At 50.1% G+C, this 22,909-nt stretch overlaps 9 protein-coding genes across 9 annotated transcripts; 3 read left to right on the top strand and 6 right to left on the bottom strand.

Annotated features, from left to right (window-relative positions):
* Positions 1–14: 14 nt before the first annotated feature.
* On the bottom strand, positions 15–772 carry NFIA_090940 (GILT family protein; the record flags this gene model as incomplete). The annotated part of the gene is made up of 2 exons (XM_001261032.1): positions 15–519; positions 585–772. 2 exons carry the CDS (start codon positions 770–772, stop codon positions 15–17), a joined length of 693 nt encoding a protein of 230 aa, XP_001261033.1.
* Positions 773–4,770: 3,998 nt separating this feature from the next.
* Positions 4,771–6,740, top strand: NFIA_090930 (hexokinase family protein; the record flags this gene model as incomplete). Its single annotated transcript, XM_001261031.1, has 2 exons — positions 4,771–5,408; positions 5,501–6,740. The coding sequence occupies 2 exons, from the start codon at positions 4,771–4,773 to the stop codon at positions 6,738–6,740; spliced, it is 1,878 nt and encodes a 625-aa protein (XP_001261032.1).
* Positions 6,741–7,428: 688 nt separating this feature from the next.
* Positions 7,429–7,825, bottom strand: NFIA_090920 (uncharacterized protein; the record flags this gene model as incomplete). The annotated part of the gene is made up of 2 exons (XM_001261030.1): positions 7,429–7,653; positions 7,784–7,825. 2 exons carry the CDS (start codon positions 7,823–7,825, stop codon positions 7,429–7,431), a joined length of 267 nt encoding a protein of 88 aa, XP_001261031.1.
* A 269-nt stretch (positions 7,826–8,094) lies between these two features.
* NFIA_090910 (transcription initiation factor IIA subunit gamma) lies at positions 8,095–8,590 on the top strand (the record flags this gene model as incomplete). The annotated part of the gene is made up of 3 exons (XM_001261029.1): positions 8,095–8,135; positions 8,189–8,336; positions 8,444–8,590. 3 exons carry the CDS (start codon positions 8,095–8,097, stop codon positions 8,588–8,590), a joined length of 336 nt encoding a protein of 111 aa, XP_001261030.1.
* A 444-nt stretch (positions 8,591–9,034) lies between these two features.
* On the top strand, positions 9,035–10,499 carry NFIA_090900 (uncharacterized protein; the record flags this gene model as incomplete). Its single annotated transcript, XM_001261028.1, has 3 exons — positions 9,035–9,209; positions 9,384–10,220; positions 10,285–10,499. The coding sequence occupies 3 exons, from the start codon at positions 9,035–9,037 to the stop codon at positions 10,497–10,499; spliced, it is 1,227 nt and encodes a 408-aa protein (XP_001261029.1).
* A 2,349-nt stretch (positions 10,500–12,848) lies between these two features.
* NFIA_090890 (aldehyde dehydrogenase family protein) lies at positions 12,849–14,397 on the bottom strand (the record flags this gene model as incomplete). The annotated part of the gene is made up of 3 exons (XM_001261027.1): positions 12,849–12,962; positions 13,024–13,908; positions 13,981–14,397. 3 exons carry the CDS (start codon positions 14,395–14,397, stop codon positions 12,849–12,851), a joined length of 1,416 nt encoding a protein of 471 aa, XP_001261028.1.
* A 544-nt stretch (positions 14,398–14,941) lies between these two features.
* On the bottom strand, positions 14,942–17,837 carry NFIA_090880 (DUF323 domain protein; the record flags this gene model as incomplete). The annotated part of the gene is made up of 7 exons (XM_001261026.1): positions 14,942–15,008; positions 15,059–15,140; positions 15,195–15,505; positions 15,558–16,449; positions 16,508–16,723; positions 16,807–17,486; positions 17,542–17,837. 7 exons carry the CDS (start codon positions 17,835–17,837, stop codon positions 14,942–14,944), a joined length of 2,544 nt encoding a protein of 847 aa, XP_001261027.1.
* A 1,578-nt stretch (positions 17,838–19,415) lies between these two features.
* On the bottom strand, positions 19,416–20,729 carry NFIA_090870 (DUF92 domain-containing protein; the record flags this gene model as incomplete). Its single annotated transcript, XM_001261025.1, has 4 exons — positions 19,416–19,760; positions 19,816–20,182; positions 20,259–20,476; positions 20,544–20,729. The coding sequence occupies 4 exons, from the start codon at positions 20,727–20,729 to the stop codon at positions 19,416–19,418; spliced, it is 1,116 nt and encodes a 371-aa protein (XP_001261026.1).
* Positions 20,730–21,441: 712 nt separating this feature from the next.
* On the bottom strand, positions 21,442–22,608 carry NFIA_090860 (putative pyruvate formate lyase activating enzyme; the record flags this gene model as incomplete). Its single annotated transcript, XM_001261024.1, has 2 exons — positions 21,442–22,149; positions 22,213–22,608. The coding sequence occupies 2 exons, from the start codon at positions 22,606–22,608 to the stop codon at positions 21,442–21,444; spliced, it is 1,104 nt and encodes a 367-aa protein (XP_001261025.1).
* Positions 22,609–22,909: the final 301 nt, after the last annotated feature.

The following is a 22,909-nucleotide window of genomic DNA, read 5'->3' as shown; positions in this document are numbered from 1 at the left end:
TCGCGAGCCATTGCTTAATTCCGCTTTCTATAAATCTTCTCGATCTCCTCAACAAGCACAGAAACCTGACTACCTCTTCCTCCTTGGGCACAGTCTTTCCACACGCCGTCGTCACGAACACACCACACTTGCTCATCTAGCCGGACGGTACAGCTAGTTCTGACACCAAGCGCCTCGCTGTACAGGGCACTCTTGCGGAGCAGCGCGATACCGCTGAGGGGATCCTTGTCCCCTCCGTGATGGCCAGGGTCATCGTCCTGCTGGCTGGCACACTCGTTCAAGGCATCAAAATCGATGCCATGTTCCAAAGCGCATTGCTCGACAAATGAGCGCTCTGGGATCTTCTCATAGGAACTGATCAGGCAGTTGGCGAAGCCCAGGGAGCGGATCGTTGGGGTGCGAAGCATGCTTCGTCCCTCCGGTGGGAAAGGGAGATTCGCAGCACAGAGAATGAGCATGTCGCCTATGCATTCAGCAGGACCATGTTTGCATACTACATCGGCAGATTTGTTGGATACACTGTAGTTTGCTTAGCCTGCGGTCCAGTTGCGTCTTCCGGGCAGGAAGGTCTTGCACTAGCTTACCTTGCGATGAATGACAAACCGAAGTCTACTTTGTCACTGATCTGCTCCATGGCAGGAACTACCAATTTTTGCAGACAATCACGGGCGTCTGGGCATTTGCTCATGACGTGAGCTTCCAGCAGAACTTTGTTGTCAATCACTGATGCCTCAGGCTTGTGCTCCATCAGCGGCACCACATCACCCCTCATGAAGGGCGAAGCAGAGAAGCCATCATCCAGCCTTTTCGACGAAGGATGACATGAATGCAAGAAGAATCTAGGGATAGGTGTAGGGAACCAGCTGAGAACACTAAAAAGGACGAATCCAAGCGATATGACCATTAAGGAACGTCGCAGGAAATGTGATGCTGGTCGGTCGCGGCGGGAATGGCTGGAGGCAGCCTCAGCAGATTCGATCGCGCCAAGATCATGGAGACCTTCCTTCTGATCTTGAAACTGTACCTTCTCCATAACTATCCGAACTTCACCGACCCTTATCAACAGGTATGTTATGATTGATGCGGGGAAGAGGTTAGATTCGGAGGCTGTGGGGGAAGCTGGGTCATTGACGGGTTAACTAATCGATCGATGTGACTGTGGAGGCCCGTAGAGAGCGTCACTTGAGGACGGGAGCACAGAGTTGTGAGCACACTCAGCGCCTAGAGCTAATTAGCGGCGTTGCAAGGTGACCATTACCACATTCACTATTATTAGACCAACCGCTAACTGCCGACTCCTGTACGCATATCTCATGATTCAAGACTGCAAGCCTCAACCTTTCTGTTCGTGGATCCTTCGATCTTCAACTATCTTATTTCTTGGCAATTGCAGGGGCAACATCAACATCTTCATCTTGGAATGTTCGAATAAGCTAGAGGCCAGATGCCACAACTATCAATAGGCATCCAATGCTTGAATGATACATACCCCTGTTCGCGGTCATATCTTGAGATTGCAACGTTGTATCTGTTTAGATTAATGCATACCTTAATATTCGTAACTAAGGCCCTGGCTCAAGTGTTACGTCGCCTGCTCCAGGGCACCCAACACCTTATGCAATAATAATAGTGACATTATCTGCAGATCCATCGTCTCATGTCAAGTTCGGCCGAAATAGTGCCGAAAACAGGCCATGGATTGGCTCATCAGAGCAACCAAGAGGCAGGAGAAGTCCTCCATCTCTCATTAGACCGTCATGCAACACTGATTGCTGCCTCTACCTCTCTAGTAAAAAAGAAAAAGACATTTTCGCTTATCGACTTCACCAGTAGGTAGCACAAGGTAGATACACAAGTTAGAAGCCCAACTGTCATGCTTGCTGACACAAGCGGTATTAGTGATCAACAAATAGCAATAGATACGCATTGAGAGATGGTTCCCATAAGCGAAGGGATATCTCGAGATCGTTGGAGGCTTGGAGCTATCGGCATCGTTTGACGCCCTATAGACAGCTAGATCCTTGGCTTGAGCCCACGTATACGAGCATTCGGCTAAATCATCCCTGCTCAATCCAGCAACCAGTTATGGATCCCATTATAATAAACCTTCAGTGCTCTGCCTAGCACCGTAAAAGGGCATTCAAATGAAATCATCTACTCTGAGATCAGCACCATATCAGAAAACAGCTTCCCAATCCGAGGTCACCACATCAAGGGGCGTGTGGGAAGGTGTCTGGCCAGGATTGTCTCTGCTATGTTCGTAGTAATTAGTACGCTCAGATATTGACTAGGACATATCGGAATGGCCGAAACCCAGATTACCATCCTTGCAAAAGTCGAGACTCATGGAGAACAATGATTCTTTGTAGCTTGCATCGGTTAAGCCAAAGCCCGAGGCATTTCCGAATGGCTCCAGTACCACTCCGCTGGCTTCAGCGCTCAGACTTTTTGCAGTTCTTTTAGACGTTAAAGGTTGTCGCTACTGCTTAACACGGTACATCTGCACTTTTTGTGATCATGCTTCTCATGACTAGCAAGGCGCGACATCATTGACCATACTGGACAGAAGGTCGATAAGCTGAGAGAGTCGCCTATGGTGACCAGCTTCAGTGGGGACTGTATCAGAATGGCTCATGATGGTATTCAATAATAGTGGGCTGCTCATCCCCAAATCTCAAAGTATGCAACGAGATGTGCGCATCCTGTCGCAGATGTCACCGGACAGTTGGCCCAACTCCGTCGGCTCGATAACACCAACGTCACTCCGATCTCGGAGTCTGGGCAGGGTCTAGCCTAGACACCAAGAAGCGTGATACGTAGTCTATGCGGACGTGAACATCGCTACTGCCAAACTGGTACCTAATGTGATCACTGTCATTGCTATCGACCGGAACGAGGACTCTCAAATCGCAAGCCGACAAGAGAGCCAGTCGATTTTTGAACGTGGTGCTAAGACGTCCATGAATGGGCTTAGGGCAAAGAGTAAAAAGAACCGATCGGGAGTCGTCAGTTGTCACTCAGGAATAGCATGTTTCATCAGGGACCTAAATCATAGCGCCATTGTGATCCACATGTAGAAGCCCTGGGTACCCTGGCGATTCGGGGTACTCAGTCTTTTGAGGTTCGAAGATAGAGAGACTCGATTCCTAGTCTCAATGCGGTCTTACAGATCAGTGGATGAAAAGAAATTTGGAGACTGGTCGCAGTTTGTACGGTGTACTGATTGTAAGTCTGCATCATTTTAAGGAGACCCACCGTTTACTACCACATGGCTTCTTTGGGTTGATATAGATAATCCGTGCTCGTGTCCCGCAGCCAGTCTCAAGTGAGCAGTAGCTCGACTGCTCCGTAAATATCTAGTATTGCCGGCGATTTAAAGTTTTATATTCCTTTTTCTTTTCGTCTCGTGCTTTATTGGCTTTCAACCGTCGTTTAAATGGAGAAACAGAAGGATGTGTCGAACCAGTGGGACCACACTCAAGGAGGCCAGTGCTCCGGGGTCGTGAAGGCGAGGGTAATGCTCTGTCCAGAGTTGACTTCCTTATGAAAGTCTGGCGATAGAACAAATTATCATAGGGGTAGATGGAGGAGTTGTGAGTTGGTACTGTCAAGCGGAGAGGCATCAATATGAGGAAGATGTACTGGAGGGCGGAGAACTGGTATGAAAGGAAACATCAACAATCAATCAAACAATCAACAATATGCTAAACGATGAAGAGAGCATATTTACCACTAAAGGTGTTAATCTAACCAGTGCCGGAGAATATCCGAGTCATCCACAGTTGTCGTCAACCACACACGATGTCTCAGGCTGTCATTGCTCGGATTGATTCAGCAGGGTCACATCGTCTCGTGCCGAAGGTCGCATTTGCTCCATCTGCAGCGGCTTTGAAGCAAGTGAAGCTACTACGTACTACTCCTCCTAAGATCTTCCATCTTTCCCACTCTTATTTCCCTCCACCCCTCCCTCCAGCAGCACCTCACCGTTGAATAATTACCTTTCCTTTCCTTCCTCTCCCGTGTTGTGGAGAATAATGGCTTCGTATCCACTGGCTGGTCCTGTTTAGACCCTTTTCTTACTCCCTCTAGCTAGTCTGTCTGTCTATACTTAATAGCCCTTTCTTTCCACATCGCATAGTCGCTTTCCGACATAACCAGCTTCTGCCTCAACTGTGGAGAATCAGTGTTGATCACGTCCACATCTAAGGTATTATTGAGGATAGGTAATTTAATTTCCCCCGTCCTTGTTTGTGCCAATAGTTTTCTTTTTTTGCGCGCAATGACTATCCTGCTCTGTGGCCACTGCCCTTGCCATTATTCCTGCGGTTCCCGCAGATCCTTGCTGTCATTGGCACTTCATGATGTTCTTCGGATTTAGGCAGTCCTCGCAACTTGTGGCTCACTGATTCCCATTTTAGAGATACAGATCTTGCTCGACAACTTACTCCCTTGATCCTTCGCCCTCGCACCGGAGCTTCCCCTTCTCCGCAATAACAGCTTCGAAGGACCCGTTCAGATTCATGCGCCTTGACGATCAAGCCCTCAATCTTGTTTTCAGCTCAAGCTCCTCGTTTGATCGACCTGTGGCAATCCAAGGGAGCGAAATCAACAAAACCTGTCCCTGCCATTGAGACATGCGCGCGCTGTGCATGGCATAAACTTGAATACATACATTCGCATCCTATGAGTCTACTCGAATGACCTTTTCGGATTTCATGCATTCCACTTGATCGGGTCATTTCGCATTCTCACACATCCAGGAGATTTACAATGGCACCGATGAATGTGATACAGGCGGAGAACAGCAGGGATGAGGACCATGATATACATGAAGACGTAATCGACGTCGAAGAGGATGAGGAAGAAAATGTGTCCGAGCTTGATCCTTCACAGAAAGAGTACCTAGAGTACCAACGTAGGCTTGATGATTTTCTGTCGCCTTTGGTCCTTGACGAAGCAGTCCTCTACAGACTTGCGCGTCGCTTCTCGAGCACATACCGCCACCTAGCATTACACTCTGACCAGCAGTTTTTGCCCACTCCCGTCACTAGACTGCCCACGGGTCTTGAGACCGGTCGTTATCTGGCTATTGATGTTGGAGGAAGCAATCTGCGAGTCGCATTCATTGAACTGTTGGGGGAAGCGGCCGACTCCTATATCCGTTCAACAGACGCATCGGAAAGATCAAGGGATACCCTTCGAAAGGCGCAGAGACAACGAGTCAAACGGACACTAGAGAAAGCATGGCCCATACAGGAACATTTGAAGATGGATAAGGCGGAGGACCTCTTCGCATGGATTGGGGACTGTATAGCGGAAGTGGTCGCCGAAAGCTTGACATCGGACGCCACGAAGGGCAACATTCCCCAAGAATTAGACATGGGAATTACGTTCAGTTTTCCTATCATGTGAGTATCCTTGCCATGAAAAGTCGTGACCTGTTATTATCCTCTCTCGGGTGACTCTGGTGCAATTCCGTTTGACTGACAAAGTCATACAGGCAAGAATCGCTCGCGGAAGCCACGTTGATGCCGATGGGCAAAGGGTTCGCTATCACCTCGGATCTCAATCTTCGCAACATCCTGCTTCATGGTTACGAGAAGCACACCAGACGTCCTGACGAGGACGAGCCCTCGAGCAAGCGCCGGAAACTCTTTGCACTACCTAAACTGAAGATCGCCGCTATCACAAATGATGCCGTCGCTACGCTTGCATCTCTAGCTTACTCCGTCAAGTCCCTGCCCAACAGTCGTGTCGCAATGGGTATCATTGTAGGCACGGGCTGCAACGCCACTATTCCCATGAAGCTTGAGTCTCTACATGAATCTAAAGCGGAACATGTCAAGTCAAAGAACCCGGAAGCAAAAGAAACAATTGTCAACACTGAATGGACCATTTCGGGCGCCGCCCCTCCTTTGAAAGAGCTCAATATCATAACCAAGTGGGACGAAGAGCTAGACAAAGCATGTGCACGTCCTGGGTTTCAGCCCTTCGAGTACATGACCGGCGGACGGTACATCGGAGAACTTATTCGGCTGATACTCTTTGACTACCTTACGAACATTGTTGGACTGGAGAAGAAACAGCTTCCCGCAACGCTCGTCCAGGAATATGCCCTGACCACATCGTACGTCTCAGACAAAGTCGCTCGCCCACAACGTGACGAAGATCTCGCTGCGGAACTGAACCAATCGTTACCTCCACCCGAGAGTAGCGAATGGTGCTGGGATGCTTTGACTGCGGGCGCTTTTCGGAAGATCGCTCGAGTTGTACAGAGTCGATCTGCTGGGTTAATAGCTGCGGCAGTGGTTGGATTACTCGCCTGCGCAGAAGAGATTGAGTTGAAGGTGGATAGCAATGAGAACTCACCGCAAAGTTCAACTGCCGCATCGCCTCAGCGCAACGGTAGCGCTAAACTGCAGGCCATTTTGAACGAGACTACATCCTCGTCCTTGGAGGCAGGCGCTGCTAGGAATGGTCAAAGGCCGATTGTTCCAGTTCTACTGCCTACACAGACACCTGCAGATTGGCAGTCGGGCCCTGAAGAGCTTGTTGTTGCTTACACTGGCGGGATAATCCAACACTATCCCAATTTCAAGGAGACGTGTCAGCAATACATTGATCGACTGATCATGAGAACGGGTCCCCAGAAGAGCGGTAAATCAGTATTTCTGCGAGAAGCTTCAGATGGAGGAGTCATCGGTGCTGGCGTGCTTGCTGGAATGGTGAACAACGGTTAGAAATGCCTGGTTCTCCAGTGAACGTTCCAAATGAAATTTTAACGAGAGATTATGATTATCATGCGGTCTGAATCTATTCTCGAACTGGCGCTATCTGCAGGAGCCTCGGTTTTCTCTGTTTTCCGAGATAGAGGGATTTTGGTGTTTCTTTTCTGTCCTCTGTTCAACAGGTCTTAGAGTGAATTATTTGCTCCATCCTTTTAAAGCTGAGTAATTGGACTTTTTGAATTTTCATTCCCAGCTTTGAATGCCGGTCTCCAGAGGTCTGTATTATGACCGTTTCTGTATGCACAATCTTATTTTTTGGTAATCAACTTCAAAGACGGTTCTTCCTCGATCTTCTCAAACCAGCTCCGCAGGATGTCCTCCTTCATCATCCATCCAGATGTGATACCGAGTCTGAGGACATGGTCACTGTGGATAGTCTTCGCGAGACCGGGATAACGCAATAGATCAGATTATCTCTGACGATGCATAAGCCGATATGGAGTAACTGCAAGCGAAGGGAAGGCCCGGCGGCGTATGACTGCAATCCATCTCAGTTTAAACAACTGGTGGATACGCCGCAAAGCATATTTCACTCACAACAGCCTAAGTGAATACGATGCTATATGGCGCATATCCGACTCTCGCCCCTATGCCCATGCACGCCAGGTCAGAAATTCGTGGACATAGCCAGGTTGCTCGCTCAGATGTAGCGAAACATGTTATTGCGAACACTCCGTTTCATGGCGGTTGGTTTGCCATCCTCATATTCGATACCAGAGGCCCCACCCTCACCAGACATCTGTTCGAGGCGTTCACGAAGCTCCTCGTCCGCTTGAGCAACACTTTTGGTCACTTTGGGTTTTGATTCCTGGCTGCCGTCGCGGACCTTCGATGGATCCTCGGACGGGGTCTGAACTTCGAGGGACTTTAGCAATGAGAGACGATCATCGCATGGGGTACATCATGCACGAACCAGTTTTAGCATCTGACTTGGACGACTTTTGCGTCGTGTAGGATAAGAGCCGCTTTCCAGAGCAGAGGCGTGATGTACGCACAGGCAGGCGTCCTGCCATGCACGATATTTGTTGTACATTCATGATGCTCATGTGTCAAGCAAAAGAATTTTGAGATTCAGCTCCATCAGAAGAAGTAGATATTCCAAGTTTTGTACCTTTCTGGGGTGTTATTCTGTTGACACTGATGTAATCATCAAAACTCCGTAGTGATGTCAATATCACATGACATTGCGAATTAAATTATCACGTGATGGTTGTCCCCGCGATACGCTTCAACCGGCCCAGCCTGACTCTTACTGATTCATCTTTTCGCCATCCCCTGACTTGATCGCTCACATTTAAATGACAACATGAGTGCCCAGGCATACTATGAGTTGTATCGCGGGAGCAGGTACTAGACGCTCAGCAAAAGCTGTGTTGCTTTTCACTAACCATTTTACCCAGTCTCGGTCTCTCCCTTACCGATACGCTCGATGACTTGATCAACGAAGGCCGGATTGAGCCCCAGCTCGCCATGAAGATTCTCTCCACATTTGATCGTGTTATTACAGAAGTGCTCGCGGATAAAGTGCGCGCAAGGCTTACGTTCAAGGTAGCTTCTTCCGTCTACAATCTGCCTGACCGATCTGGGAAACTGGGAATAGGACTGCTCTTATGAGAACATTGACGGTGACTGACTTGCCCTTTCTTGGACTGTAGGGTCACCTGGATACCTATCGATTCTGCGACGAAGTCTGGACCTTCCTTATTAAAGACGTTACGTTCAAGCTGGACAACCAGACGACAGTGACGGCAGATAAGGTGAAGATTGTGAGCTGCAATAGCAAGCGCCCTGGAGAGGCGTAAACACCTTATGGATTTACTCATGGCGTTTTGCTGGGCTATTTTATTCACCAGGCGTTTTCCTGTACACGATGTCACCATTTGATTTGGCTGGGCACATGGTTTTCTTCATCTTTCGGGTGTTATCCTATCGGCGTTGGGCAAGAACTAGATTTCACATCACGAATACCTCAATAGTCATATCAAATCAAGATACCCTGATCCATCTACCTTTCTTATTTTGCGATGAGTGAAAGTTGAGTTGGCCCACAGTTTCCAGCTACTTGCTAGGTAGACTAAATACCATTGCGGAGAGCGGGGCGGAACGCCTCCCGCGCTCGCTCGTTCATCGATTGCGGAGATAAATTATAGTCAGATCTCAACATTGAAGACCTGACAACACAACGATAGAAGCTCAGTGATGTCGCGTTTCGCCTCAGCCGAAATTTTGAAAGAATACAGTTCAACATGCCTCGAACTCTTCCATGGCTTATAGGCAGTGGTACCAAAGCCGAGGACGCAAAGAGTTCACCGCGTCGACGTGAAGCGAAGCACGAGAAAGGTTCGGACCACAGCGCTGAGGAGACTCCGAAGGCATCCAAGTCTACGTCTCGCAAAGAGAAACGAGATTTTTTTCGGTCTTGTAAGTAGAAGGAGATTCTGGGGGTGTACAGGTCCTCTCTGATAAGATCTACGCAGCGCCGAGTCCTCCAACGTCTTCGATCCAGCGATGTCCGTCAGAAGAGTACGCACTGCAGATCAGCACGGGGACCCGCGGAGCTTTACTGATATACCAACCATAGATATTTGATTGAAGGGTTCGATAAAGATGATATTTACATGATGGTCGAAGACGAGTTCTACGCCATGGCGCAGACGTTCACCAAGCACCTCCACTATGCGGAATACGTCAAACGCAAGGAGGCAAAACTCCAAAACGCAGCAGCAATTAAAGACCTTGCCCGACCTACTGATGGTGTCACGCCGAGAAGCGAAGAGACGAAGAGGAAGGACGCGGCGGCCGCCCTCTCAGCCCGTCAAAGGGCAGGCCTGGAGAAAATGGGCGGTAAGCGGCCGCAGCTGGACTCTGATAAGGAGGAAGACGATACAGATGAAGACGATGGGCTTGCTGGTACCTCGCTAGGGTACCTTATGACGAGCCCACGGAAGGCTCGCTCGCTAGTGGGCATGCAAGGTGTTAAATCGTCCACTAGGGCGGCTGCTGGGTTCGCCCAGGCGTCTGGGTCGAAAAGGCAGAAGACGAATCCTGATGCGCATACCCGTTCTTCACTGAAGGCTGAAATTGAAGCAGACGATCATGCGGCGGGTGCAACTGCTACGGAGGATGACGACTTGGACGTACAGATCACCAAGACTTCCACAAGACCGACAGAAAAGAAACATTCTATTGGATCAGATGCCAACTCACCGGTCTTAAGGACCAGTTCTTCTACTCCTCAGTATGCTGCCAATGATGATAAAGGAAAAAGACCCGTCCGCATTATTCACAGGACTCCACCGTTGGGTAGATCGAGAAGAAAAGTATTCTTCGATGACTTTGACGAGCTACCAGAGCCGTCAAATCCAAACCCTTCGGCACATGGCCGGCTCAAATCTCACACAGCTAATAATACAAAGGATCCGAACGAAAGTGGTGTAAATTCGAAAAAATCCCGTCTCAATGAAGTTCCGACATTTTTGTTTTGAACATAGAACAGCGACAATCCCCAATCTCCTAGAGATATCCATTGGCGACATGCTTCGAAATGTCCAACGATCCGAAGTCGGATTCAACATCTTTGTCAAAGCGAAATCATCACTCATGGCAAGAAGACGGGCCCACGAGTTTAATGCTCAGCCTCCGGACATGCTCCTTGATCTTGTCCCGTGTGGACGGCTGTCGCTGAACTCCCTTGACTGTGTCCTTCTCTAGTGCCGAGCCATGACTATGCAATGTCAGTGCGCTGGGTAGAAAAATCGTCAGAACTAGTTTCAATATTATGATTTAGCAATGGAACTAACTCATCGTCCGGGAAGAAGTTTGGCAGCTCTTCTTTGCGGAAGTTCGTTGGTGGGCCCTGCGGACAATGTCAGAATTTCGCTCGAGGAATGCTGAGGGCTTTGGACTTACTATCTCCAAGACCCTATGTGTCTTCTTCTGAAATGGTGATTTCACGAATCGGAGGATCTGTCTGAAGCACTCCATAGTTGGGACAAGTTGGTAATACAATTGATGGGAAAGAAATGGAAAATGAGTGTTGAAATCCGGTTGACCGATATATGCAATAACTTTCGCGACGCGAAGATCAGAAATGATGCGAAAACTAGCGGCAAGAGGGCACTTTCGCAGGCTGCTTTGAACGAACGACGTTATACCAAACGATGGACTTTCGACTGAAACGCTTGAAACAATACAAAAATTCACGATAAATGAAGGACTGGTCGATGCTCTATGACGTCAAGGCTATGGATTGGAGTCAGAAAGTTGATTTTGACATGGACATGGGTACATTCATATATAGTGAATGTCCTCTAAGGAGCTGCAGCCTACAGTATGGCCTTGTTTGACGGTTTCCGCCTGCTGCAATGTAGGCTAAGCTGATCAGTAGTCTCTGTGGAACGACGAGCATTGCGATAGTTTCGAGGGAAAAGTTTGTGAAGCGCGCTGTCACACATTCCTTTGGCAGCTGTCCCCTCGCAGCAGTGCTGCATTTGCGGGTTTTACCTAGGTGACTTGTCCCAATAAGACGGCCTCGACGAAACCGTGGAATTTTCTGCCGGGGAGTTCTTGGGCCCTTCTTGACGAACTCTTCCTCATTCGATCTTCGTCGAATTTCGATGAAAATGCAGGGCAACAAAATTGTCAGGCCTTGCATACTTACACCGCTGTCATCGGCTCCTTGAAAGTGTGTCGATAACACTTCTACAGCAACAGACTTCCGCGTCTGGTACATGGACTGGATACGTGCAGCAAGCCCCCCTGCGCCTAGATTCCTGGGTACGCAGTTGTGACTCGCTTTGTCTAAATCGGTTACCGATTTGCTGGGCCTTTATTCCTAACTCCAGTGGCTTAAATCGACCTGTTCCAGTCCAACGTCCCAGATGTCTCGGAAAGCGGCAGTATGCATATGCACCATTTGACGTGCACAGAATGTGCCATCACATCTTACGCTGATAAAAATAGCCCATAGCGATAACAGCCAAAGGCAATTTGCCTGATACCTTTCCTCTACTTTGAAAAGGTCGACTTGTCTGTTCTGTGTTTCAGTAGTATTGCGCTCCTCATAGGCGCGCTCGTGGCAGTATGAAGGTTTCGATCATCCAGGGAGCTGCATTAAACAGTGTTCCATCGCTCGTAACTATTGTCGTTATCGCGATCAACATTCCTACGTCAGTCCATTTTCCGCCTCCACACGCGACGTGTATGAGGGTCGGCCAAGTTCAAAATTGGGCCGAAGACAGCACAGCACCACTGGGCTCCTAACCTCCTTCTCTCGTGTACGGTCGTATGCTCTATGGGCGCTGCGCGATCCAGAAGGGGGAACGAGGATTGTGCCTACGAATGTGCATATCCCTTGCTTCAGCAACTATGCGACAGCAGCGGGCCCCTCCTCAGTATTGACATTCCTGTCGCCCCGTCTGGTCGATGAATTCCCATGTCTGATTGACTGCAATTTGGTTTAATCTTCCTTTCGATTGGCCGGTGGGCGAGGGATCCGTCTGTCTCGAAACTGTAAAGGGAAGGTCTCGAAACTGAAGCGTCGAATCATCCCTTGGCATGTGCAAAATTCCTTCGAGGTCAAGGGAGATTGGAGTAGATATGCCCTTTGCTTTCTCGCTCTATCATGCCGGTTATGGCGGCAATCAATGGGAGGTCGATAATTGTCCTGAATGCAGCAGCTGACTGGCACTTCACTACGCTTCTGGCCATCGCTAGCTCAAATTCCTGCACCTTCGGCAGTATCCTAACCATCGTGGGAATTGAAATAAACTACATTTGGCTTAGCTGCAGCATTTAAGAGGTCTATCTGGTGCGAATCGGCATGACCTTTGTCGTTGGCGCGCAATCCTCAGCCGCCCTGTGACAGGAGATAAGAGACGGGCGTGCCTCGTGAGGGTCGAGATCTTGAATAACCATTCCTCAAATTCTTGTCCGTCGACTGAGAGTGTCCAGTGATATTACTGCTACCTGAGTCTATCTAAATAGTTCGCCAATAGGGCCTGACTCTTGGTATTTCGATGCTAATGGCTGTCAAAGGATAACAAGTCATGTATGAGTTATCTATTTCGGATAATCCTTGACATGATAGCTCTTGAGCTTGACGAATTGCTCGAACCCGAACCTGCTCAGCGTGACACCACGACCTGAGTTCTTCCAACCGGTCCATGCAAGATCCTACAGACATGTCAATCGTCATCTTCGGTGGAACATGAACCAGAGAGCGTGCGCTACTTACCGGACTAGGGTAGTCAGATCTGTTGATGAAGACTGTTCCCGCCTCGACTTGCTCAATGAGATCCTCAGCCCTAGGGACATCCTTCGTCCAGATGCTTGCAGTGAGTCCGAACTCGCTGTCGTTCATGAGCTTGACTGCCTCCTCGTCGCTCTCGACCTTCATCACGGGAAGCACAGGGCCAAAAGTCTCCTCCGTCATGACACGCATATTGTGATTGACGCCCGTCAGCAATGTGGGCTTGACGTAATTACCATCGGCAGGAAGATTGTCGAACGTCTCGTTGGCAGGGGTCTCGTCCCGAGCGCCCTTCTCGACCGCCTCAGCGATATGCGCCAAAATCGTCTCCTTCGCGCGCTTCGAGATGACGGGCCCAATCTGCGTAGTCTTCTCCGACGGATCCCCAACACAATACTTGCTCAACACCTTCTTCACTTCGGCGACGAACGTCTCGTAGATGTTCTTGTGGACGTACACCCGCTCAATCGCGCAGCAGCTCTGACCACTGTTGAAGATTGCCCCATCAACAATCTCCTCCGCCGCCCACGCCACATCCACATCGTCCCGCACATAAGCCGGATCCTTGCCACCCAGCTCGAGCCCAACACTGACAATGCGATCCGACGCGGCCTTCTGAACAGCCAACCCACCAGCCACAGACCCAGTGAAGCAGATATGGTTAACCTGAGGCGACCGAACAAGCTTCTCAAGCACCTCCGGCGCCCCGCAGTGGAAATACTGGAGCACATTCTCTGGAAGACCAGCCTCAGCGAACGCAGCAGCAACCTCCTCCACGACCGTGGGCGTCTGAGGCGACGGCTTCAAAATAACAGCATTGCCCGCCAGAATCGCCGGAATCAAGCTGTTAACCAGAACCAGGTAGGGATACTATACAAATCATCGTCAGTAAAACGACCCTCATCTCAAACAACCAACCGCACTTGAAAACCGGAAACATACATTCCACGCAAATATAATCAGCACAACCCCCACCGGCTTCCGCTTAATAAACCTCTTGAACCCCTTCTCCTCCTCCCCAGGCACAACCCCCTCCTCACCCAGCACCGACGGCGCAATCCGATTCAAGTACTGACTGCGCTTCACAGCCGTCGAGATCTCAACACCCGTGTACGAAATCGGCCGCCCCATCTGCTCCGTCAACTGGTGCGCAAGCTCATCCTTCCTCTTCTCGAGGATGGATAGTGCCCGGTCGACGATCTGCTGTCGCTGCGCGAGGGTCGTGGACTGCGAGAAGGAGCGGAATGCCTCCTGCGCGAGGTCGGGGATGCGCTTGATTTCATCGGTGGAGATGCCGGTACGGGTGAGAATCGGGCGGTTGGTGGAGGGGGAGATAGTTGTGATTGTTTCTGCGGACATATTGTCTCAGTCAGATTATGGTAATTCGTTTGTACAGGTCGGAGGGAGAGCAGTGGGGGGGGGGGGGGGGGGGAGAGGAAATAGGTCATATACCGAGGGGTCTCTGCGAGTGTTATCTATGCTGGAGGGGTGTCTTGTCACGTTATCAGGTGGAGCTCCCCGCTGGTGGCGGGGTCCACTATTTTTTGTATAGTCTCCGCCGAAAGGGGACTGATATCTATATTCCCCGTCCTCAATGGTCCGAAACATATCCGGGTGGCGTTGTTATGGTCAGGGTACGTTAAGGTACCTGGAGATAGAATTTAGATCCTAGGAGGAAGAGGAATAGACATGTTCACTACTTCGATCAGCTTATTGCGACATCGCATACACTATGCCACAATAGCATTTCAACTACGCCACTCGCAAACGTTACTCGTAAACGGACCCTCCAAAGAGGTTCTGGTAGGGTTGTAGCTTGATGGTCTTCAGTGGTACCAAAGAATAGCATCCAATTGCTTTCCATGGATCATCTCTATACAAAATTCTAGACGACACGTCTATCCTACTGGTTGCGCACGAGACGTGCTCCCGCCCAAGTGTAAGGATAGTTGTGTTGATACCAGTTGACACTTGAGACAGTTAGTGCATATTCAGGTCGACATGACAGGTGATAACTTACAATGTTGTCCGTCCCGCGATTCTGGGATGCGTGGCCCATGAACCACCCAGGACAATGTTGTGCTTTCCGTCAAAGAAGTCCGCTATCGCCGGTTAGTTGAGTTTATAGAAATCCGCCGAGCAGGTCAACAGCTTACCTGTATAACCTGGATAAATATCCATGACCTTGAAGCCATCATGTGGCGTCAATGGCGTGCTGGTCCATTCCCAGACTCCTCCCAACTCACCCTGACCGGCAAGTCGATCGCCGTTCTGGATGACCGGGGTAGGGTGCCAGTGCTTGAACCCAACGTTGCAACCGTGGAGGTCAACAAATACTGGCATTGTGCTTTGGGAAGGAGGTTGGACTGGCTGGTGTTCTGAGGTCCGGGGCTTGTCCTGGTGAACCTTCGAGTGCCCGTTCGTCACAATATCACCGTTAGTGCCGTTGACACCGTTGACACCGTTGCTGCCTTCTGTCAGACGAAGCTAAATTCAAACACTTAGTGGAATATACGAACCTCTCATGATCTGATGGCTCATGTTGTCTTGCCTCCTTCAGCTGAGCGGAGTAGTTGTAGATACTCTTGACCTCCTCATAAGTGGGAAGTCTGCAGCCCACCCATTCGGCGTATAGGGACAGTTCGTCATAGGAAGCCATAACAGGCCAATCCTGCGCGAATTCAAGCGGAACAGGTCCAAATACGGTGCGGACAGCGAAATTGTCCATGAAATCCTTCGTGGCTTGGCTGCTCTCCAGAGTCACCCCCTTGGAGATTGGATAATTCTCGTCCGAATGAGTTAGGACCCACGACTCTGGCCGCCGGCGCTGACGAGTCGCTTGCAGATATTTGGCATATTCGCCGTTTGTTATAGCACGAGCCTGTGCTTCGAACGCACGAACTGTGATCGTTCGCTGAGGCTTCTCATTGTCCCATCCAAAAGACACATCAGGCAAAGATCGTTCGTCAGTATCGTCAAGGCCGATGGATAATGTCTGTTCGGGTATAGCAAACCATTCATTTGGTTTCGCGTTCGCTCTGGCCTGATGGAACAACTTCTCAAAATCTGGTCTGTCTGCAAGGGGCGGTGGGAGAGTCTTGTCACTCTGCAAAAGCATATAGAGGAAGGTCTCCAGGTGCATTGCTTCATGCTCGAAGCCAATCCAGAGTGCTTCTCCAAGGCAGCGGTTCTGCGTTATGTCATCCCTCTGCAAAACCGATTCAACCCTACCTCTGACTCTGTCCTGGTAATCCAGAATCTCAGCAAGGGGAGGCCATTCATCTGGAATTTCACTATGAGAGTGGCAGTGCTCAGGATTGTCTACGTCGGGGTCAATCCCACGCTCGAAAATCTGTCGATAGTTTCGTGGTTCTGTCGGAGAGCCACCAAGAGCCCGTGTCAAGTGGATATCTAACAGAGCATCAGTATCATGCTCACGGCATTGAATAAAAGGTTCTGGAATACAGACCCATGAATGTGGGGATGTGTCCAAAGTAGAAGATCAATGCATTGCGAAGCTTGATAGGTTTCGCGAGGAGTTCTTCGCGGGGCACCATGGCCTTTGTAACAGTGTCCCAAGCGGTCCACAATGACTGGAATTCTTTGAAGCTCGGAACTGGATTGACGGCATATTCGGACGGTTGGCTAGGAAGGCTGAGGGTTGGCGGTGACAGCAGATGGATATCTGTCAGTGAATGGTAGTTCATTAGTCGACGCTTCTGCCATAATCTCTGCTCACAGCGCTGCGGGAGGCAAGGACTAACTTACGGTATTCTTCAGAGCTATTTCCAAGCTCATCATAAAGGACGAGGTTCGCATCCCGCCAGAGTTGTTCCCGTTGTTGAGGGCTATACTTGGTTGCCTCTTCAAAAACCAATCTCTCGCCTTTTTGCAGAAGCACGCCATCGATCGTAACATCCTGCTTCGGTGAGTAGAATGCTCGATGTCGACCCCCGGCAACGTCGTAGTCTGTCACCACCTCCCATTCCGAAAGCTTGAATGCCTCGTATCCAAGGATTGCATTCGCATGTAATAGACCATTCTCGTAGAACCTCTGAGTAATGCCCTTTGAATCGTTGTATGCCTTGTAGACCTTTTCCGGGTCCGTACAAGCATCTAGCCCAATGATCATCAGATCAGATGGCTTGAGCAGCCGAGCAAACTGGGCAAGAAACTCTGCTGCACCTTCACGACTGAAATTCCCCATTGATGATCCCATGGACATAACCACAGTGGGACGCTGTAGGTTCTGGGGATTGCTCAGCCAGGCAAGGGCATCATCATAGGTCCCGTGAAGACCGTGGAGATCAACGTGAGAGTACTCGTCAGATGATACCTCGGCAAAGGTGCGCTGTAGCTCTGACAGGGATAGATCCAAGGCATAGTAGTCGACGTGCTTTCCTGTCCGCTCGAACTCTTGAAGAAGGATCTTTATCTTACGAAGGTTCCTGCACAGGTGATTAGATACAGAACCCTCGGAGCATTCTTCGGAACAAATCATACCCACTACCCAGCTCCAATAATTGTGCGTTCTCGGGAACGCGTTCCACAATTTTCTTGGAGTGGTTCTGCAACACTTCGATTTCCGCGTTGGTCAGGTAGTACTCATCCACGTAGGTGATTTCTTCGAAGAGCTTAAGCCCTTGAGCGTCGTAGAGCAGCATGGTGGGCAATGATTTTGGAGTACCCTCGGGAGGGTTGAGACCCTTGCGAATCTCGTTCACGAGCGAGAATTCCACGTCATTTTGATGTATATCGACGATCTCGACATTTTTCGAAGGGCACGGCAACGGGGACATTCTGACTATACTTTTTAAACTTCAAGGGACAACAGGAGGAAAAGGAAAGGCGAGCAGTATGTTCTCGGAGTAAAGAACGAAGAAAAAATCAGGTTGATATAGGGAGATTTCGGCCCTTGTTTCGACAAAAGAAATGAGTGAGGGGTACTGGAGGGGAATGCACTAGTTTAAATGACAGAGCTGAGCTGCTGGATCAGATGCAAAAAAGAAATAAATGGGGGGGGAATTGGACGGAACATTCTCCAGGAACAGGACTACTACTAATAGTAGAATATGATGCAGCATGGTGATTAGTCGGGATGAGGTAGAAAGGGCAGCTCTATGGGCCAGACCTCGAGCTCCTGCCCGGATGTAGGGGTAAGCATCGCCAGATCCAGCATCATCATCATCATGTTTGTTGCATGGAACACGATAGGCCGTCCCTGAATAATACACTTCAAGCTAACAAATGAAAAACTGAGCTATTTTGATGCAAACACCCCGCACTAGGTAGGCATCCTCTTCTCACTCAACAAGAGAGAAATAATACCAAGGAGCCGCCAGAACCGAAGATCGCGAATTGGATTATCAGATGCGAGGTAAGGTACGGAGTCCGAGTGGTGTGATGACGTCGGCCATCCCACTCTGCAGGAATAGCCTGTACCTGAGCGTATACCATCCATGCAAGTCTTAATGCAAGTCACAAACACAAATCACTATCAAGTTAGCCCGCCTGATTCCTGTATCCATAATTTTGATGCCTTTTGCACTCGCGACTTCTCAAACTTCTCATCACTCTCTCAACAACGCCTTGTTTCTCCGTCGTGCTCGGTGAAAACCCGACTCAACCGGGACACCATTGCAAGTGACTCATGCAAACGGAAATATTTACCCTGAGCAGTAACGATCCTGCTGTAGAATTGGGAGTCGCGTCGTTTAACAATCCAACCATAAGCGCGCAAGCTGCCATAGCTGCAATCCCGGTGGAGACAAGAGACGAGATGGATGACGTTGGTGAGTTTGCACCTGTTTTGCACTGTTTGTCTGTCTCACTTTCTCCATATTTTATGCTGTTTGTTAGGTTTGCTGGTTCCACAAATGTCCGTATTCTGTGGATCCACCGCGCTAGTCATCTACAAGCTTACAACTTCCAGCTTCTTCAAGTTTCTGGGCAGAATCCAAGATAGAGGTAGGTATTGGTAAGCAAACACCTCCTTGCAATATTGTCAGGTAACGCCATTGTGTGAAAGGAATCTACACCCGCCAGGAACAAGGCTGAGAGCCACAGAACGTATGCCGGGCTGCCTCAGGCGCGATATGTCTCACGTGACTCGCGCTTACAGATCCTACCAGGTTCTCTACATCTCCTCTATGAATCATACCACTACCCGATTGGGGGGACTAGATACATTTCCGTAGAAGGATCTCGAGGGGACTCCGCGATCATTCTTCTCATCAAACTGGGATCCTGATGATAAATTTCCTATTGTTCCTGCTTCTAATATCTCTACCTAACAAGGAAATATCACCAGGTCTCATACTGTCATCAATCTGGTCCATAGCATAGCCCGTCGTGCAACGGCATATCCAGCAAATGACTCAAAAGACGCCAATAGATCGCCCAACGTCACTGATGGAAAAATCCCACGCCCAGCATGCAACAAACATACCGCCCACACTCATCATGAAAGCCATCAAAAGGTTCACAGCATTATTATCCAGGACATCCCATCCGCTCTCGACCCGCCGGCTCTCATGATGCGGCTCCGTGGCCCGCCCTGGCGACATGCCCCTCGAAGTCCCCGTAGCCCGAGTACCTTTCAACGCGGCAGCATTCGCAACCTCCTCGGTATTGCGGAGGTGTACGCTCCCATCAGTACTGCGAGAGAAGCCCGACACCGGCGCCGTGCTGCCAGGTCGGGCGGAGGAAGGGTGGACGAGGACCTGCATCCACGTTAGACACCTGCGGAAAGAGCGAAACAACTTCGAATAAACATACCTTTCCACCACCAGTACCCTCGACAATCTTCCCGCTGCGCTTATCCACCACGCTCGCCTGTAACAGTCCACCCAGGATACTGTCCAGCACGCTTCCCAACGCACCCCAAACCGTCACAGCCAGGACCCACTGCACCCGACTCACCGGCCCAGACGCCTCCCCCGAGCAAAAAGGTATGAGAATGGCCGACGTCACCGCAATCGTAAACGCCCCCAGCACACCAGCCAACAACCCCGTAGCCGTAACCCCACCGTTCGTACCAGGCGGCACAACCCGGAGCGTAGGCGAAGTTATCAGCCTTGGCTTCGACTTGGAGAGAATCCCCAGCTCAGAGGAAAACGTATCCGCCGCGACAGCAGCGTAGTTCCTAGCCGCAGTCATCACATCAGTACAATCGCCAAACCCAGCCATTGACAATCAATCGATCCACCGGGTAAACATACGCCACAATCCCCACAACCAAAACATCTCCCGCCCGCCGACCAAGCGAGAAACACTCTTCCTCCTCCTCGGCACCACGGACCAGAACCCACGCATGTAGCAGGACTAGCACCGTCGCGACGACCGAGTTCGCCAACACCTGGATATGAGTGCGCTGGGTCTCGCCGCCCTCAGCGCCCGTCGCGGAGAGCGTAAGCCGGGACTTGACCTCGTGTTTGACCTATGTCTCACAGTGCGCCGAATCAGTCAATTGCGGACGAGAAACGGGGCATATCGAGGTGACATACCTTGGTGACCTTCGATCCACCCAGGTAAAACACCGCGAGGAGCGCAAAGGGCGTGGACCATGGATGCATGACGTGCGCGATCGCGGTCAGGACTGCGGTGATGATGCCCAATGGAGTGAGGGTCTTGCGTGACCAGGCGCGGTGGGCGAGCGCCAGGACGGCGGGGACGGCGATGATGGGTTTCATTTTATGCTGGTTGACACCTGGAGTGCTCTGTTAAATCAAGTGTGATAATGTAGTTGTGAAAGCATGGTTGGAATGAAGGGCGCGTAAGCTGTTCAGCTGAGAGATAAGCTGTCGAGTAATCCTTAAAATCGAACCGGGTTACCCCATCCGGAGTAGTGGAGCTCAGCTGTCAACTGGCGTCATCCCGACCAGCTCCACCCCAGCGATTGATCTATGGATAGCTTCACAAGAGAGTCTCTTATCTTCATCTCTCAACTTTATCTTCTAAGCAAAGGTCCAACTCGGTTTTACTTTCGGGAATAGCGTCCTGCATGTATGATCGACATATATATAACTGCATTAAAATCAATTCTAGGCTAATCGACGCGACCGGTTGCTAATATAAACAAAGCGACCACGGTCTAATATACATCTACACATACGAAAGTGAGACTTGAAACCGGCATTTCTCTGAAATTCAAGCCCAGGGTATAAAACAACCTAAAATAACTTATTAGCCTGAAGATCTTCATGTGACTGTCACCCTCTGGATAATACCGGCTAAATCGTGCCCAACGGGCCAACACAAGGATAAAGCCGGACATGGGTCGGAGTCCCCGAGACTTGAGTCCCCGCGACTGACAGTTAATACACTGCAACAGTAACACCCTCGAGGTACGCGTCCTGCAGTAAGCGCACAGTCAATGCGCCAGACAACGAAAGAAAGATCGTCTCATAGATGAAACCCCCCATGTTCATTAACCTCACAGAATCGCCATAAGCCAGCCGCTACTGCAGCATCCTTGACCGAACCCAGTTCTTCATCGCGAACAGCCCGGTTGATGTCGGCATAGCGGACCTCAGTCTTGTCTTCCTGACTTGCATTTCTCGTGGTCCGCTTCTTCTTGCCAACGTGTGCGTCAGGGTGGTACTGTTCCATGATATGCACGTAAAGATCCTTCGAGACGTTCTCCGCGAGCCAGCGCATGATCTCGCGGCCCTCGTCTTCTTTCCCCGGCATGACCAGATGCCGTAGTAGTACGCCTTTCTTCGCAATGCCATCGGATGTAAAGGACAGATCGCCGACCTGCCTGTGCATCTCCTTGATGCTCTCCTTGGCGGTTTCGGCGTAGTCATCTGCCTTGAGCAGCCGCTTAGACGTGCTGCTCTTCCATACTTTGAAATCAGGCAGGTATATGTCCACCAATCCATCCATCAACCGGAGCGACTCAAGCGAGTCAAACGAAGACGTATTGTAGATGATGGGAATCTTCAGGCCCATGTCACGGGCGGCCAGGATCGAGAGAGCCACCTGGGGTACCACGTGCTCTGGCGTGACGAGGTTGATATTATGCACATTTCCCACCTGTTGGAGTTTGATGTACCACTCCGCCAGTTCTTCAGGGGTCAAATCGAAGCCGTTTCGCTGGTGCGCAATATCCTAGTTTGTGTGATGTCAGCGACAGTCCACAAGGGTCTTGTTTCAGCCCTCCTGAGAACGTACATGGTTCTGACAAAAGACACACCGCAGATTGCACCCAGAGAAAAACACAGACCCGCTTCCATGGTATCCCTGTATACATGGCTCTTCACCTCGGTGCGGCGCAATGACATTGACCTTGGCCGTTTCCGCGCCGATCAAGCAAACCCCTGTCTCTTCGTATCGATTCACACCGCAACGACGGGGACACAGATTGCAGTTCTGTAGGTGAGCATAAGCGAGGGACCGTTTCTTTGCTGCGTCCACGGAAGAAAGAAGTTGATGTCGTGGGATATATTCGTCTAGGAGAAATTGAGGTGGGATGCCAAGGAATCGTTTGGGTGTTAGGGGAGACAAAGGAGAGCCCCAGCGGACTTGGCAGGGAGCGAAGGGTCGTAAGGTTCTGCTGAGGCTGGCCATGATGATATGTATATCAGATACTCCATTTCCTGATGTGCTTGATTAAGCTTAGTGAACAAGTGCAACAGAGATGAACAAAGCTTAGCGGAGCACAGGAGGAGAAAGCGCTTATCGATAACGACCAGTGGCGTCATAGTGGCCTGAGGCCGCAACTGGAGTGCAGTAATCGTAAACAGATGGCTATGGTTTGATATTACCGTTGCGAGCTTCTATGCTTGATTACCCAAAGATATAAGATGTCGTGATAATACCAGGGGTTATATTTTGATTTGAACTTGGTTTCCAAAATGCGCTGCGTTGA

The sequence above is a fragment of the Aspergillus fischeri genome, genomic scaffold, assembly GCF_000149645.3.
Source record: "Aspergillus fischeri NRRL 181 1099437636264 genomic scaffold, whole genome shotgun sequence".
NCBI lineage: Eukaryota > Fungi > Ascomycota > Eurotiomycetes > Eurotiales > Aspergillaceae > Aspergillus > Aspergillus fischeri.
Note: the sequence above shows the minus strand (reverse complement) of the source record. Positions and strands in the feature narration are given on the sequence as shown.